At 42.7% G+C, this 17,475-nt stretch overlaps 1 protein-coding gene across 1 annotated transcript; it reads right to left on the bottom strand.

The window, feature by feature from the left end:
* Positions 1 to 3,929: 3,929 nt before the first annotated feature.
* On the bottom strand, positions 3,930 to 6,519 carry LOC134617283 (uncharacterized). Its single transcript, XM_063462491.1, has 3 exons — positions 6,198 to 6,519; positions 5,523 to 5,639; positions 3,930 to 5,006 (listed from the first exon to the last, which is right to left on the bottom strand). The coding sequence occupies exons 1-3, from the start codon at positions 6,498 to 6,500 to the stop codon at positions 3,930 to 3,932; spliced, it is 1,497 nt and encodes a 498-aa protein (XP_063318561.1). The 5' UTR covers positions 6,501 to 6,519.
* Between the last annotated feature and the right edge of the window lie 10,956 nt (positions 6,520 to 17,475).

The raw sequence follows: 17,475 nt of genomic DNA on the forward strand, positions 1-17,475 counted from the left end.
GGAAAGAGGATGTGCGCTTGGTGTTGAAGGAGCTGGATCCCCGAGGCGTCGCACTGAGGCAAGCAAGACGTTTCAGGCGAAGGAACTATTTTTCAAAAGGGCCGAACTTCATCTGGCACATGGACTCATACGACAAACTGAAGCCATATGGCATCTGTATCAATGGTAGTATTGACGGTTTCTCGAGAAAAATAATCTGGCTTAATGCGTACACAACAAATAGTAATCCGAAAGTGATCGAGGGGTATTACATATAAGCGGTGCAGCGTTTAAAGGGCTGCCCTAGAGTTGTGAGAGGCGATCTTGGAACTGAAAATGGCCATGTTAGAGGCTTTCAGCGTTTCCTTGTGCCCGTGGCTCCTAACGACACCCTTGAGAGTTACTTGGAGGGAGCAAGTACCGCCAATCAAAGGATTGAATACTGGTGGTGTTTTCTTCGCAGCCAGTGTCTAGAGTTCTGGTTATCCTTATTTGCAGACATCAGAGACAACGGGTACTTTGATGGTGGGTTTCTGGACAAAAACCTCCTCCAGTTTTGTTGCATGGGACTCATCCAGGTGAGTTAATAAAATATGTTTTGTTGCGTGTATGGATGCATGCGTGTGTGAGTGAGAGATAAAGGAAACCGAAGAAGTGATAGAGAGGTAATACACGAAGTATTGTGAGAGATGAGATCTGTGCCAGGTTTAGGGAATGGAGAGACTTGCAGGAAGAAAGAGACAAGACAGGGAGAAGAGGTTGACAGGAGCAGGGAGTAAATGAAAAATTGTGTAAATACTATAATTTAGGCTTAAGCAATTGGCCACCTTAAGGCAGAGCTCAACAACCAAGACTACAGTAACATCTATGTTGAAGATGTTGACATGGCATATGAAAATTTCTCATCTATAATATTAACTATTTACAATTTGGAATTATTTTGATTGGAATATCCAAATAACTTTCAAATACAAAATACAATGATCAGTGACATAAAACAAATTGATTATTATAAGGGGAGTAGATGAGCCAAGCAGGTAGTAATAAGACCAATAGTACTAATGTAAAATATCACAGCATAACAGTAACAGGAGTTAGTGTGTGAAACACTTGTACAGATGACATTAGGTAAAGTACATGATTACAAAAATACACATGATTGTTTAAAAATAATAAATTGCATAAATATAAGAAACCTTCCTCTAAGTGACTGAGTTCATCGTGATCTGCGTATATGTATATATGTATATACATACATGCGATCGCATTTCTTTAATTTCTGTATTCTTGTCAACAGGATGAGCTGGATGACACTGCACAGGTTTGGAATGCACACTCCATCAGGCCATCAACAAACATCAATATCCCCAGTGGGCGACCTAATGTAATGTATACATTACTCGGTCGTGTTTTCGTAGCGTAAACGCTGGCCCTCCTCTCAGAGCCTACGCTCTATCTGCTATTCCCGAACAGAGATACGCAAGTCTCTACGGGACAAGAGACTTCCTTTGCCCTACTGAAGAAGAACATGTTGAAATGTGTAAAACTGAGTGTGTTTTCCGACTAACCAAACCATGTGACCCCGATGTGTATGAACTGTGCAATATCCTCATGACTGAGTCCCATCTGACTCCACCAACAGACCCATATCAGGCTGTAAACTTGTACATGCATCTAAGAGAGAACATCGTGGCATTAGTGTAAATTCCATACACTGCAGCTGAGAACGTTTCTCAAAATTGACCTGTGCTATATGTGAGAAAGCTAACTTCTGGATATTTAACAGACTTTAAACTTTAAGCTTTCTAGTACACAGTCATTTATGAGAATATCTTATATAGAAATATTTATAATTGTGTTCCAGGAGGGTCAGTGAACTAAAGTATAAAGGGAAGTCTCTGCCTGTTAATGATATTCTGAGTGTTCTTTAGCACAAAAACATTGTAATTTTCTGTCAAATGTTATCAAGTTCTATGTCTATGTGTATTACTTCGGATTACTTTACCTGTCTATTTGGCTTGATACATGGATCAAAACATAAGAGAAGTATTAATTTAATGTGTTAGGAGTTTTAATGTACAGTGTTTACTAGGATAATGGTGGTTTATGTTGAGTATTTTGTAATAATTTTTAAATGGTGAGTTGGTATTTACACCATCTCTATTTGTTAATGACGGGAATGTTTAGTTGTTGATGTTGGCTAGAATACAGTTTAAAATCGAAGAGATATTCTATTATGCCTTGTTGCTCTATATATATTATAACGCCCACTGTCACACTGGTAGGCTACATGAAATGGTACTAAGGGGCATTATAATCTGAGGGGGGGCACCTTTAGCATTTTTCTGAACTCAAGTTTCTCTGTCTAAAAATATAATTATTTGATGTAATTTTTGCTATTTTTTTTTTAAAACTATTTACTGTGATTCCAGACGAGCTTTAGTTTTTTAATGTTGGTTAAACAAAACTGAAAAAATAAAGAACTAAATCAAGACATTTTGAACTCCTAGAATTTCAAATAGATATAAACATTCTTTTTTGGCTACTGAATTTAATCTGAAGCTTATTTCATCAGCTGAATAATAAATTCTCTGCACCCACCTATACTGTTGATGAACAGCAATTTCATTCGAATGCTATTTTTGAAAAACTCGCCACTTCTGAAAGGATGATATGTGTTGTTGAACTACCGGACAAATAAACTGAAATCTAATCAATTTCTAATTTTTTGGGGGGGACCATGTAGTACTGACAACTAAAAAACTGCAAATGACAAAAGCATATTGACAACATCTGTGTATTGACTGCCTGTGTTCCCAGGCACTTAAATTTCAGAGAAGGGTAGACAGAAGTGCATAATCTGTCAAAAATGTAGCAATATTTTATAATTAACCATATATACTATTTAATCTAATTTGAAATCCTGGCATACAAACTTGTTTATCCAAGAAAATGTTAAATCTGATAATCATTACTTGTTAATTTGTATTTATATAAGACAGTATAAAGAATTGTGGATCATCTGTATGTCACATTATGGGCAAAGTCCTTTCAAAAAAGAACTTGTGATGGCAATATGCTTTTTAACAAAACAACTAGTAAACATTTTGGAAGCTAATCAAGGGGAATAGGACTTATTGTTACAAGATGATGTTTATAGGCTACATCAGCTTTAAGAATTTGTAAACAGGATCTTATCATTAACTTTCAATAACTTTTTTGCAACCATAGTGACATTATTTGCTAATATTAATGGACCTTTCACCCTAAAATCAAATTTACACATTTTTCTGTTTGCTAGCTGTAGTGTGAGTTACCCAATTTTAGAGATATTGACTGTACAAGCCTACCTTTCTCTTGTTTCACATGGTACCTAATGCTTAGTAGCAATGTCTTTATGTAGACTTTATGTAGCTTCATGTAGTTTTTCAACAAGGAAGAGATCTCTACAGCTAATATCTCACAAAACTAGGCAACTCACAACAAAATATTCTAGATGGATAAACAGCAGGCCAATGTGTGTCACTGCGGGCTATGCAGGTGTGTTGACAGAACGTACCCAAAAGCAGACAATGAGAGAGAGAGAGGACACTGAACTTAAAACAAAAGCGAGCCTTTATTCTGGCTGATGGCAGGAGTAAATGAAAACAATGATAATGTGTACAGCACATTTTGATGTGATCTGTCCCTCTAACAATAAACTCAAACCTTGTTTTCAACAGAAGTTAAAGATGCAGTCATTTTCAAAGAATTTTAAACAATAAAGAGTCCTTGTGTAATCGGAGCTAACATACAACTAAGCCATCAGAAAGTTAAATGTGTGACAGCTTACTATACGGCTGAATATATCAAATGCTTCAATGACAAATGAGAAAAGACAGAATTCATGAACTCAAGGATAATCATACATATAACAATTACAGCTGTAACCATTAGTACACTCATCAGATTCAAATGATGTCCATTTCAAAGTAATTGCTGAAAAGGATATTGTCGAACTTGGTGCGAAATTCAGGATAAGAACTGTAAGTGCATGGCACTTCAAGGGTAGCTCCACAGGTGTGAGCAACAGGCCTTCTGTTGAGCCCAGTTTCAGCATTAAAGCACACCAAAATTTTGTCAACACATATCACAGAAGATCCTGTGCAGAAGCGCAGGATTTTCTCAGCTTTGGTTTCATCAGCGTTTTTAACATAACGCTGAAGATGGTTAAAGGTTGTCTGTTCTCCGTGAGACAGCATCAATTTTGTTGTTTCAAACAGCTGCACTAGTCTTTTGCCTGTGGCCTTCTTTGTCTCATACAGAGACAACACACTTTCCTTGCCTGACAGTTTCAGCTGCAGACGTGCCATGGGTGTGGAGAAGCAATCCATTATATACTTTGGCTCTTGGAGAATGGCCTTATGAGCCATTGTTTCAATGGCAGGCTGCATGTTGTTCTTAGGTGGTAGGAAGTGGGAACCCATCCTTGTAAAAAGATCAAGCAGGTCCTCTTCATCATTTTCATCCATTGTGCCTTGGAGAGCCTTGTTGACAGCAGATCTCTCAACAGGAGGGAGATAGTTGAGAAACGATGCAATCAGAATGTCTACATCAACTGAGTCCATTCCGTGGATGCAGGCTAAAATGAAAGCCTTTGACAGCCTCACTGGAAAGACACCATGGTCTAGTAAGCCTTTCACCCATATCTGCCCAACTGCTTGCCATTCAGCCTCACTAAAGTCTGGCCTCAGCCTTGGAACTCGTTCAGTTTCACCTTCACACTGTTCCAAAAATTGCTCCCAAAATGCAGTGTAAACCTCCCTTGACACCCCAGCATCATCAACAGCATTTTCATTTACAAAGTTCATCTTTAAAGTCTCATTCATAATGCTACTGTCCATAAATACAGCCAAAAGATCATCAACAACTTTTATCCTGTGAACTGATACATGTAGGGGGCTCTGTGGGTCTCCTGAATTTGATGGGGAAAGTTGGCTGCTTGAATCTAAAGGCAAACCTTGTGCGATGAAATTCAGTCCATGGTCCTGAGTAAAAGACAAAATATGCACAGTCCATAAGAAATGTAAATAAATTGTACAGATTACACAATATCAATCTTCTGATAAAGTTTGAAATTTCTTTGTCTAATTTTAGTGGGTTGTACATTCCCAAACCATGTTTGCACTGATAATTTATATATAACATTAACATTTCAGCCTGATGGATCTCCTCGTATGCCTCAGAAAATTATACAAGTGTTCTATACATGCTCATACATGTATGAGAAGACTCACTTCTGTGCAAAGAAGGTAGAGATCACAATAGTGACACCAAAACAATGTGTTGCTCCTGTGTTATGTAAATAATTTGATTTCAAGACTAAATTTCCTGTTTAATCTTATCTTAATGTGAATCACTGGAATTGTCTCTCAACTGACAATATCCTTTTAATTCAAATGGACCCACAAACTGCCATATCCTCGGAAAATAGCATGCAATTTTGCCATCTCTACATTATGTAAAGATAGGTGTTTATGGTTGCCTGAATTGATCCATCTTACCTGTGCAATCTGGGTTGCTTCCTCCTGTATTGACTGCATATGGGATGTGGGCAAGCCATTAGTTGAAGACAATGGGAGCAGGAAACCATCCATAGGTAATCCATTTGTGTCGGCATTCTGAGAAGGAAGTATTGCATTAACTGACAACAGACACCTTAACCCTTCAAGATTATAAGACTCTTCTTCAATCTTCTACCTTGGCCTATTCTAAATCATGAATGTTCTTAAAAAGTCTGCAAAATATGTCAATAGATCTTAAGAAATAGAAAAAAGATACACCTCTTTATTTTCAGCCTACATGTCTCACTTACAAGAGTAAAAAGACATATTACAGTGGAATTCCACAGGTTTTTATCATATCTTGATGTACTTCTTACTACTTAAAATGTTTTATTATTGCTGCAACAAAATCAAGTTTTAAACAAACAAGAGATGAATTCTGATTAATAGAAATCGAGCAAGTGTTTCACAGTACTGTAGGTTATTTCTTTTAAGATCCAAAAGAATAATATTACAGAAAAAAACATACATGCTTAAATTTTGTCAAAGCAAGAATGCATGATCAGCTTTTTTAAAGTCAGAACTATGCAAGTTATTGAATTTGAGTATAAATAAATTTCCATATTTTGTAACTTTTACATAAACCACATCAACCACAACTGTCCATGGTCTTACCTGTCTGAGATCCTCACTGTTGACATAATTCAGGGTTATCACGACTGTGTCATCACCATCTGCTCTGACAAGATCCTCTTCAGGATTCCATAGAACCGTATCCGCTTCGTCTATGTCTGGAAGACGAAATTCCAAATCTTCTGGAAGTTTGTGCCGGGACTCTAGTTTGAAGGATTTGTTAGGAACTATACTGGTCAGATCAATAATTTCAGAGCAGTGGTCAGGGAAATCATGATCACTTGAGTCAGTCTGCTGCCGCTGTCCCACGACAGTGTTTTTAATGTCTGTTGGGGTTGAATGCATATGATGTGATTTTCCTAGACTTTGTGTTGTCACTGCCTCACAGAGTGATTTCAGTTTTTTTGGATTGTGTTCCATCTGGAAATTGTGAATCTGTGAACCAGAACACAAACACAAGAAACAAACGAACATAATTCAATTCTTTTTTCAGCAGCCAATCATTTACTACATGTTAATGAATACAAAGCTGTAAGTCTTTCACAGTTGTATTAAATGTACCTTACCACACAAGTCAACAACAAATTCCTGGAATAATTTCATCCTAAAGAAGTGCAAGTATTCGTAGATGTACATAAAGCACTTGAATAAGACAACTCTTTATTGCCGTTGCACAGTCATACCTAGTACAATAGTACAACGAAATTAGAAAATGTCCCAGGTTACCACCAAGCACTACTAAACAACAAAAAACAACACAACAAAATACAGTAACTTTAAAGTGATCATTATTTGTAATAATATCTTTGTTATTTTAACAAACCTGTTTGCCACTGTCACTGTCAGATGAATCTCCATGGTCAAGTAGATCTGGGACAAAATCATCTGTCTCACTGTCAGATCCAAGTAATGTCACCGGTGAATCTTCTTCAGTTATGCTGACAGAAAAATCCTCTTCAGATGAGGACTGAACTGTTGACGGTGTTTCATCTTTCGTGCAAATGTAAAATCTCAGGAGCTTCAATTTGGTTTGTTCATAAAGTTTGCCAACAGTGTCATCTAAAGGAATCGGATTTCTTTTAAAATCACAGACATCAATGACAAAGTCTTCAACTCTCCCTTTTGGCAAGTTCCCATCTGGAAAAAACAGGTCCTTTCCCATTTCCAAAATCATAGCTACAGTTGTAGTTTTTTCCACAGTTGCATGTCTTGTTCCTCCACCATTTCTGGTTCTCACTTGACGGTATTCATTACTGCTTAAATGAAGCCATCCGATTTCAATTTTTCTGCAGGTCTTCTCTCCTGCAGTATTTCTCTGTCTTGCCATCCCTTCACCTTGCTTGTAGAACACACCTGATGAGCCACACAGCACTCCTTTGGTTTTTGATCTTACTTTCCGTGCCGCAATTTTATCTCTTAGGTTCTGCAGAAGAGTCTCTTTATCTGTGCTGTACTTAGTTTGTTGACAGAAGGACTGGACAGCTACTCTGTCACCATATGTACTTATGTATTGTGCCATTTGTCCATCAGTCATGACGGACAGCACTGCCTTATCCACCTGCAGACATAAAACATTAGAGAAATGCTATTAATGACATCGAGTTTATACTTTTATTCTAGGAAGCCACACTAGCACACATGGAATACTAACTGTATTAGAAATAGAGTTCTTAATCACTGTTCATGATCATTATCAAAAGTTACTTTGTCAATTTGTGTCTTATTACTTTACTGTTGCTGTGTTAGTATTAGTATAGTAATAGTAGTAGATATTTATATACTACGTTACTAAAAACTATTTTGCTAGTAAGGTATAAGTAAGGTAAGTTCCACCAAGTATTTTGTGCCATGGTGTCCATGTTACCATGGTAATGGCACAGCCAGATAACAACATCCAAATTCATGGGCTGCAACCTCTTTTTTAAAAAAAACAAAAAAAAAAACAAAACAAAACTTTATTTATCACATTTTAGACATACAAGCTGTGTCCAAATTCATGGGCTGCATCCTCCTGAAGACGCTTTTGTAGACCGATTACGTCACAGCGATGCGCCGATGGCTGTCCAAATTCGTAGACTCCTCCGAATGCAGCCGACAAATGCGTCCTCCTTTTCACCGAATTTGAAGGATGGGTCGGGCGTGTGCTTCGTGGCCCACCATATCCCAGAATTCATAGCGTGGCCCAGCCAAACTCCAGTTTCCTGCAATGGTGGCCGCTACTAAGTTTTAAAATTACTGTTATTAATCTTTCTGGGTCACAAAATAAACTTTTAACATATTTTCAGGCGAGAACGTGGGTGTGTAAACTTGAAATATCTGCTTGGTTTATCAAGATATCACATATTTGCAAGTGCTTCGACGTTTTCGGAGACGTGTGTTACCCGCCAGCTCGATAGCTAGCCGAGAGCTCGAGGGTCACTGAAGCCACCGAGAACGGCACAACTCCCGGCACATCATTTTCAGATCACCGCGGACTTTTGCTACTCAGGTTAAACGTAATATATAAAACACTTAGACAACCTAAAAATGTTATTGTTGTCTTTTTTCAGTGTTTTATTTGTTTGTGAGTAAACCGGTTTGGCTGAGATTAAAGTTATTAGATTAAATTTGATAAAATAAAACTTTATTAATCCCCCGGGTGGGTTCCTCCTTGGTTTTTACTAGAGATGGCACGATACCACTTTTTTATGTCCGATACCGATACCGATATCAAAAATTTGGATATCTACCGATACCGATATGAATCCGATATAGTGTGTTTTTTAATCAATAAAACTGTTTTTTAATATATTGCTGCATTTTGTATAAGTTTATACTCAAGTTTAAATAAACAACAACACTAAAGCTATTCTGTTATACCTGTATGTAAAAATACACTGCACCCAAAATATTTCATAGTTCAGCAACACTGATCAATCTAATAAACTTAAACCTACTCCATCCTCCCTATTCTGGTATTTTAAAGAGTACGTAGCAGAAATATTAAGCAAACTAACAAATAGGGTTGCAAACTCCCAGCAAAAAAAAATAGGGAACCACCCCCCACCCTCCACCTCATGATGCTTAATCGAAGTAATCAACTTTTATTTGATGCAGTGTGAAAAAAATGCACAGAATTAAATTATTTTTCAAGAATAATTAAATAGATTCAATATCTTTCTTCAACAGAATTGCAAACTGCACAGATGGTATCTTCCCAAAGGAAAAAGTGCTATAGCTTACTAGGGTATATTAGACTTAACAGTTAGTATATACAGTAATGGACTTCTATACATTTTACATCAGATTAAAACTTTGGGTGTAAGATTCAGATAATTATTTATTAAAAGCTAGACATTTTAAATGAGAATAAGAAAGATAAGTATGTCTTTGTGCCCCCCTTTTCCCTGTTCATGCCCTATCGGCCCCCCTGGCTAAACTTTGCTAGATCCGCCCCTGCACAGTTACCAGCCGTCAGCTACGTAGAAAAGGATCCTGGTGTAGAAAGTAATATTAAATAAATTCTAACAACAGCTTATCAAGGTTAAACGTGCTGCTGTTGTTCCGCCGCTGGTTTCCTCTTTCTGGTGCAAAGTGGGCCAAAAACAAAGAAGAGAGACGGACTCGCGACAGAAAAGCCGATCAGCTGATCATTAAGCAGTTTCATGAAGTAGCGGCAGGAGAGGGAGTGAGAGAGAGAGGCAGTCGCTAAATATATCGGTTGTTAAGCTTAATGTGGGAACGCTTTACGAACATTCAGAGATGAACTTACACACTTGCTTTACTTCTCTCTGGAATAACTTCCTCGGAGATGAAATGCTGGTTTGCTAGCGAGGCTACAAATACACACAGCCGCTCTATCACGTGATGCACACTGCTCCGACGTGCTACGGTTATTAGCCAAGTTACGCCATGTCGCAAGTTTTGTGAGGTGTTTTTTGATATTTAATGGATCGGATTACATTTTTTATTTCTCGCCGATATCCGATCCAGTAATTTAGGTCAGTATCGGACCGATACCGATACGTAATATCGGATCGGTCCATCTCTAGTTTTTACACCGCTGAATAAACGTCAAACAGAAAACTGATCAAACAGAAGTGTGAGATGGTCGAGAATTTACTCCAGTGTCCTGTTATATTTTAGATAGCAAGGAGCAGACGGCCGAGTTTATTAAACTCCACCGAGACAGCGATGACGCTAATCAGAAGGCTAGACCGTCCAATTTCCCCAGCCGTTTACTTCCGGCCTACCCGACCTTCTGAGGACCCGGCCCACGTAGACCACGAAGCCCGGGTCCTCAGGAGGATGCAGCCCATGAATTTGGACACGATTTGAAATTTCAAAACATATGTGCACTTCACGAGTTATGTTTACTGAACCTGAACATATTTACAAGAGTTAACATTAAAGGCCTGTATATACAACCGAGGTTTTTCAACAAGTTACTCGCCTTTTGAACCGCGGTGTTTATTGCTTTGTTGTTTATACATACTTTGTCTTGTTGCATGTGCATGATGTCCTCGTGTGGGACCTCTCTTGACCGCAAGAAATGTTCTAAATCCTCCTCCATGTCTGCTCCCTACCGTACCGCACCCTTCAACTGAACCGCTATCAAAAAGGAGCGGGATCTTTTGCGAGATCTCGCAAAACTTTTGCGAGATCCCGAGTTTGTTTTGCGAGATCTCGCAAAAGTTTTGAGAATTGAGACCTGAAATTTTTTGTCTGATACCTGACGACTTTTTTCCTGAGAACTGAGACCTGACATTTTTTTGTCTGATACCTGACGACTTTTTTCCTGAGAACTGAGACCTGACATTTTTTTGTCTGAGACTGAGACCTGACATTTTTTTGCCTGATACCTGACGACTTTTTTCCTGAGAACTGAGACCTGACATTTTTTTGTCTGAGACTGAGACCTGACATTTTTTTTGCCTGATACCTGACAACTTTTTTTCTGAGAACTGAGACCTGACATTTTTTTGTCTGATACCTGACGACTTTTTTCCTGAGAACTGAGACCTGACATTTTTTTTGCCTGATACCTGACGACTTTTTTCCTGAGAACTGAGACCTGACATTTTTTTGCCTGATACCTGACGACTTTTTTCCTGAGAACTGAGACCTGACATTTTTTTGTCTGAGACTGAGACCTGACATTTTTTTTGCCTGATACCTGACGACTTTTTCCTGAGAACTGAGAATGATGTAGAGGGCTCACCGAAGGGGGGGTGTTCGCGTAACCGGCCCTCCGGAGACCTAAGCGTACGCTAGCAAGGAGCATCTGAATGATGTAGAGGGAGCAAGGATGAGGAGGAGGCAAGGAGTGTCTGAAGTCCAAACGGGGGATGGTGTTCGCGTAATAGGCAGGCCAAGCAACTGCTCTTTCACTAGCGAGGCACTTGAGAGCACTGTAGAAGGGGCAAGGAAGACGGGGAGCAACGGAGATCCCAAGGTCTTCACCGAAGGGGGTGGTCGCGAAACCCACCCTCTGCAAACCTAAGCGTACTCTAGCAAGGAGCGTGACAGGGACGTAGAGGGAGCAAGGAGGACGAGGAGGCACGGAGAGCCCGAAGTCCAACTGGAGGGCGGTGTTCGCATAATAGGCAGGCCAAACAGCTGCTCTTTCACTAGCAAGGCGCAGGAGAACGATGGAGAAGGAGCAAGGAAGACAGGGAGCAACGGAGAGCCCGAGGTCCTCACTCAGGCCCATTTACGCGTAACCCAAGGCCCATCCGGCAAAGCGCTCACCTGCGAGGAGCAGGAGAACGGAGCAGAAGGAGGTCGCAGGACTAGGAGGCAAAGAGAGTCCGAGGTCCTCACTTAGGCCGGTTTACGCGAACACTGCCGAGAAGGAGACGACGATGATGATGATGATGATGATCTAAAGTTGAGAGTTGTTTTTCTCCGGCGGTTCGGGGTCCTTCCAGACCCCAGTGTTTGTCATTGTAACTTACGAATGTGCATTGGGGTTGCGAAATACCCCATCGCCATTACTAAGGGGTCACAGTGTACCCACGGAGTAGAGAGCACTACCGGTCCTTACTTAGGCCGGTTTACGCGTAACCCGGGGCCCATCCGGCAAGGTGCTCGCCTTCGAGGAGCAGGAGAACGGAGCAGAAGGAGGAAGGAGGACCAGCAGGCAGGGAGAGTCCGAGGTCCTCACTTAGACCGGTTTACGCGTAACCCGGGGCCCGTCCGGCTAAGCCCTATCCTGCGAGGAGAGGGAGAACCGAGGAGCAGGAGGTAGGAGGACTGGGATGCAGGAGGCGTCCGAGGTCCTCGCTTAGGCTGGTTTACGCGAACACTGCCCTCTGCAAAGCTAAGCGTACTCTAACGAGGAGCGTGACAAGGATGTAGAGGGAGCAAGGAGGACGAGGATGCACGGAGAGCCCGAGGTCCAACTGGAGGGCGGTGTTCGCGTAGTAGGCAGGCCAAACAGCTGCTCTTTCACTAGCGAGGCGCAGGAGAATGATGGAGAAGGAGCAAGGAAGACGAGGAGCAACGGAGAGCCCGAGGTCCTCACTTAGGCCCATTTACGCGTAACCCGAGGCCCATCCGGCAAAGCGCTCACCTGCGAGGAGCAGGAGAACGGAGCAGAAGGAGGTCGCAGGATGGAGAGGCAGGGAGAGTCCGAGGTCCTCACTTAGGCCGGTTTACGCGAACACTGCCGAGAAGGAGACATTGATGATGATGATGATGATGATCTGAAGTTGAGAGTTGTTTGCTCCGGCGGTTCGGGGTCCCTCCGGACCCCAGTGTTTGCCATCGTAACTTTCGAATGGCGGTTCGGGGTCCCTCCAGACCCCAGTGTTTGCCATCGTAACTTACGAATGTGTATTGGGGTTGCGAAATACCCCATCATGGGTACGCTTTGACCCCATAGTAATCGTGGAGTAGAGAACATACCTGCTCCTGTCGAAGGCCGTTTTACGCGTAACCCGAGGCCCATCCGGCTAAACGCTCCCCTGTGAGGAGCAGGAGAACGGAGCAGAAGGAGGAAGGAGGACTTGGAGGCAGGGAGAGTCCGAGGTCCTCACTTAGGGCCATTTACGCGAACACTGCCGAGAAGGAGACGACGACGATGATGATGATGATGATCTAAAGTTGAGAGTTGTTTCCTCCGGCGGTTCGGGGTCCTTCCAGACCCCAGTGTTTGCCATCGTAACTCACGAATGTGTATTGGGGTTGCGAAATACCCCATCGTGGGTACGCTTTGACCCCATAGTAATCGTGGAGTTGAAAACATCCCTGCTCCTCTCGAAGGCCGGTTTACGTGTAACCCGAGGCCCATCCGGCTAAACGCTCCCCTGTGAGGAGCAGGAGAACGGAGCAGAAGGAGGAAGGAGGACTTGGAGGCAGGGAGAGTCCGAGGTCCTCACTTAGACCCGTTTATGCGAACACTGCCGAGAAGGAGACGACGATGATGATGATGATGATGTGAAGTTGAGAGTTGTTTCCTCCGGCGGTTCGGGGTCTCTCCGGACCCCAGTGTTTGCCAACGTAACTTACGAATGGCGGTTCGGGGTCTCTCCAGACCCCAGTGTTTGCCATCGTAACTCACGAATGTGTATTGGGGTGGCGAAATACCCCATCGTGGGTACGCTTTGACCCCATAGTAATCGTGGAGTAGAGAACATCCCTGCTCCTCTCGAAGGCCGGTTTACGCGTAACCCGAGGCCCATCCGGCTAAACGCTCCCCTGTGAGGAGCAGGAGAACGGAACAGAAGGAGGAAGGAGGACTTGGAGGCAGGGAGAGTCCGAGGTCCTCACTTAGGCCGGTTTACGCATAACCCGGGGCCCATCCGACAAGGTGCTTGCCTTCGAGGAGCAGCAGAACGGAGCAGAAGGAGGTAGGAGGACTAGCAGGCAGGGAGAGTCCGAGGTCCCCACTTAGGCTGGTTTACGCGAACACTGCCGAGAAGGAGACGATGATGATGATGATGATGATGATATGAAGTTGAGAGTTGTTGCCGTGGCGCTTGGGGGTCCTTCCAGACCCCAGTGTTTCCCATCGTAACTTACGAACGTGCATTGGGGTTGCGAAATACCCCATCGCCATTACTAAGTGGTCACAGAGTACCCACGGAGTAGAGAGCTACCCCAGTCCTCACTTAGGCCGGTTTATGCGTAAACCGGGGCCCATCCGGCAAGGTGCTCGCCTTCGAGGAGCAGGAGAATGGAGCAGAAGGAGGAAGGAGGACCAGCAGGCATGGAAGGTCCGAGGTCCTCACTTAGGCCGGTTTACGCGTAACCCGGGGCCCGTAAGGCTAAGCCCTACCCTGCGAGGAGCAGGAGAACCGAGGAGCAGGAGGTAGGAGGACTGGGATGCAGGAGGCGTCCGAGGTCCTCACTTAGGCCGGTTTACGCGTAACCCGGGGCCCGTAAGGCTAAGCCCTACCCTGCGAGAAGCAGGAGAACCGAGCAGAAGGAGGTAGGAGGACTAGCAGGCAGGGAGAGTCCGAGGTCCTCACTGAGGCCGGTTTACGTGAACACTCTCGAGAAGGAGACGATGATGATGATGATGAAGATGATGATGTGAAGTTGAGAGTTGTTGCCTTGGCGCTTGGGGGTCCCTCCAGACCCCAAGGTTTGCCATCGTAACTTACCCGATCGATGGAGGGTTACAGCCGATTAGGTGCCTTTGTCCGACGCTGTGACGAGACCCGCTATAGCAGGGGGTCCACCTGACCCCCATCCGCCCCCACCCCGAGCCGGGGCCCTGTTTCGCGACGAGACCTGGGTCTGCGCTGCCGGGGTCTGTGTGACCCCCCCCCTTTTGTTTTTTTTTTTTGGTCCAGGCCGCACAAGGGTTAAACAAATAAGCAGGCAACACGCCCACCTGGACGGCGTAAACTGCACGCCAGTCTCCCCACACATTCCTCTCTCTGCTTCTCAATAATTCTCCACTACACACCTCTTACTCTCTCTCTCCTTTTTTAATTTTATTTTTTATTTTTATTACACCACAGAGTAGTACACCCAATTATGCCCGTCTATCTCTATGTGGCTCCAAATTCCCTCTTTATTTAATTTCACACTCGTCAGGGGACAGGCACACAACAATTTCAACCACTGAATCGAGGACTTTCACACTTTTTATCTTGACTACTATAGAACTCAACCTTAGATTTCAAAATATTCTCTTGTTCTATTCCAGAATAAATGTAAACCCGTGATTACACGGCCGTTCCAGTGTTATTCTGTAGCTATGCGGGAGTCCTCAGTTCCCAAGTCGCCACCTCGGCACCCAGACGACGCTGGACCGGCCTGTGCGTCCACAGACAGGGGGGTCACCACACCATGAACCAAATTAATTTCCACAGGTACACTAGGCGTCAACCTTTGATCTTAAAGCATTTTCTTCGCACTAATGTCCTCCTATTCACACATCAACCGTCACTGTCACTGTGTTCACGCTTCACACACAAAAACACACAAAGAGCGCATCTCACACACAGAAACACACCCAGAGCGCGTTTCACCAGCAGTAAGACACACAGAGAGCACTTTTCACCAGCGGAAGCTTACACAGAAACCTCTGAGCTCAATTTTAAAACTATTCAGAAGCACAACCGCATCATAAACCAGGTACCCCTTTCACTGCACTTATGGCCGCCACAACGGGGCAAAATCGCATCATAAAACAGAAGTGATGCATACGTCCCCGAGGCTCAAAACCGCACCATAAACCAGCGTCTGCTTTACCTTTAATCGGGGTGAAGTAAATATTTTACTTATAATTTTATGACCGCAGCCCTCGAGGCACAACCTCACCATAAACCACCGTCTAGCCTCTATTCAATGTGCTGAAACCAGCCACCACTCATGCTGCACTTATGGCCGTATCACCAGAACACGGCCGTATCATAAACCAAAACCTACGGAACGCGTCACTCGCGCACAACCGCACCACAAGCCAGCATCTGCTTAACCTTAATTTTATACTAATTTTATGGCTGTATCAACGGGGACTCACCGACACCATAAACCAACTTCAAAACCTCTATTCAATGTACTGGACTCATGGCCGCATCAACGAAAAATTCTAATATCTATTGCTACAGAAGCCAGTCTTAGACAAAGTTAAATGTGGAAGGTAAAGTGGGCTGCAACTAGCTCAACGTAGTATATTATTAGTTTCTTGGTAGAAGCAGTTTATCTGCAACTAGCTCAACGTAGTATGTTATTAGTATCTTGGTAGAAGCAGTTTATCTAACACACTGGAATTCAGCCTCAACTTATGTTGTTAGTATCCTGCGCCAAAAACCAGACACCGACAAATTTAATGTGAAAATACGTGTAACTCAGCGAACAGATTAATTTGGAAAGCCCAATATGCACATTTGGTATTTATAATACAACAGGCTGTGCTTACCTTTCTGTCTAGGCCGGCCCTCTGTTCGCCTCACCCCACGATCTCACCACAGGCCAAATCTGCACCTCCTCAGCACACCAAAGATCCGGGTCACGGCACCAAGTTGTTAAAATCTCCCAGTTGTTTTAATCTTTGGGCTGAAGGAAGGACAATACTCGGTGTATAAATGCTCAATCAACAATCATTTATTTCCATACAATTCAACACTTAAGAGCATAAGAACCATCATGATGGGGAGAGATGCTTGAAGAGGGTCACAGCATGTCTCAAAATGGTGACGGGTTACTCAGCCTTTTATAGCCTCTAGTAGCCCCCACCTAGTCGTAAAAGCCTAAACATTCACGTTTTCTCTCTTATGGCGCCTGAGTCATGACCTCGGCTCCTTGTGTCTCTGCTCTCTGTAAAGGTGGGGGTATGGAATGTGGTCTATCTTCTCCTATCCTAGACACAAGGTCTCCTGCATACAACATTTCTTTTTATGATTCAGCAGTAAAGCATGTCAAGAAAACAGTGTAACACATTCACAGCAGATCAAGGATACAGAGTGATGCACACCTATCTAATGAACTACAAAATGATTATGTTCTTTTAACACAAAAGTATAATGGGAACTAAACTATATACACAGCACACAATCTAGACTAAAGGATATTATATGATCTACAGCAGTTAACATAATTGAACTACTTTAACTACAGATATAACATAGCCTATAGCATAATAATCTCACACCATCACCAGTGTGTGAATGGGTGGATGGCTGAATGTGGTGTAAAGCACTTTGTGGTCCATATGGACTAAATAAAGCGCTATACAAATACAGGACATTTACCATTTTACCATTATGATCTCTCAGTACAATCATATTCTGGTTAGAACTGCATTAAAAACTATTGAGCCAATATTTTCAGCTTATATGGCTGAAACATTTTCAAATGATGAGTGAAACAGTAAGAGCATGTG

This window comes from Pelmatolapia mariae, linkage group LG18, assembly GCF_036321145.2.
Source record: "Pelmatolapia mariae isolate MD_Pm_ZW linkage group LG18, Pm_UMD_F_2, whole genome shotgun sequence".
Taxonomy (NCBI): domain Eukaryota; kingdom Metazoa; phylum Chordata; class Actinopteri; order Cichliformes; family Cichlidae; genus Pelmatolapia; species Pelmatolapia mariae.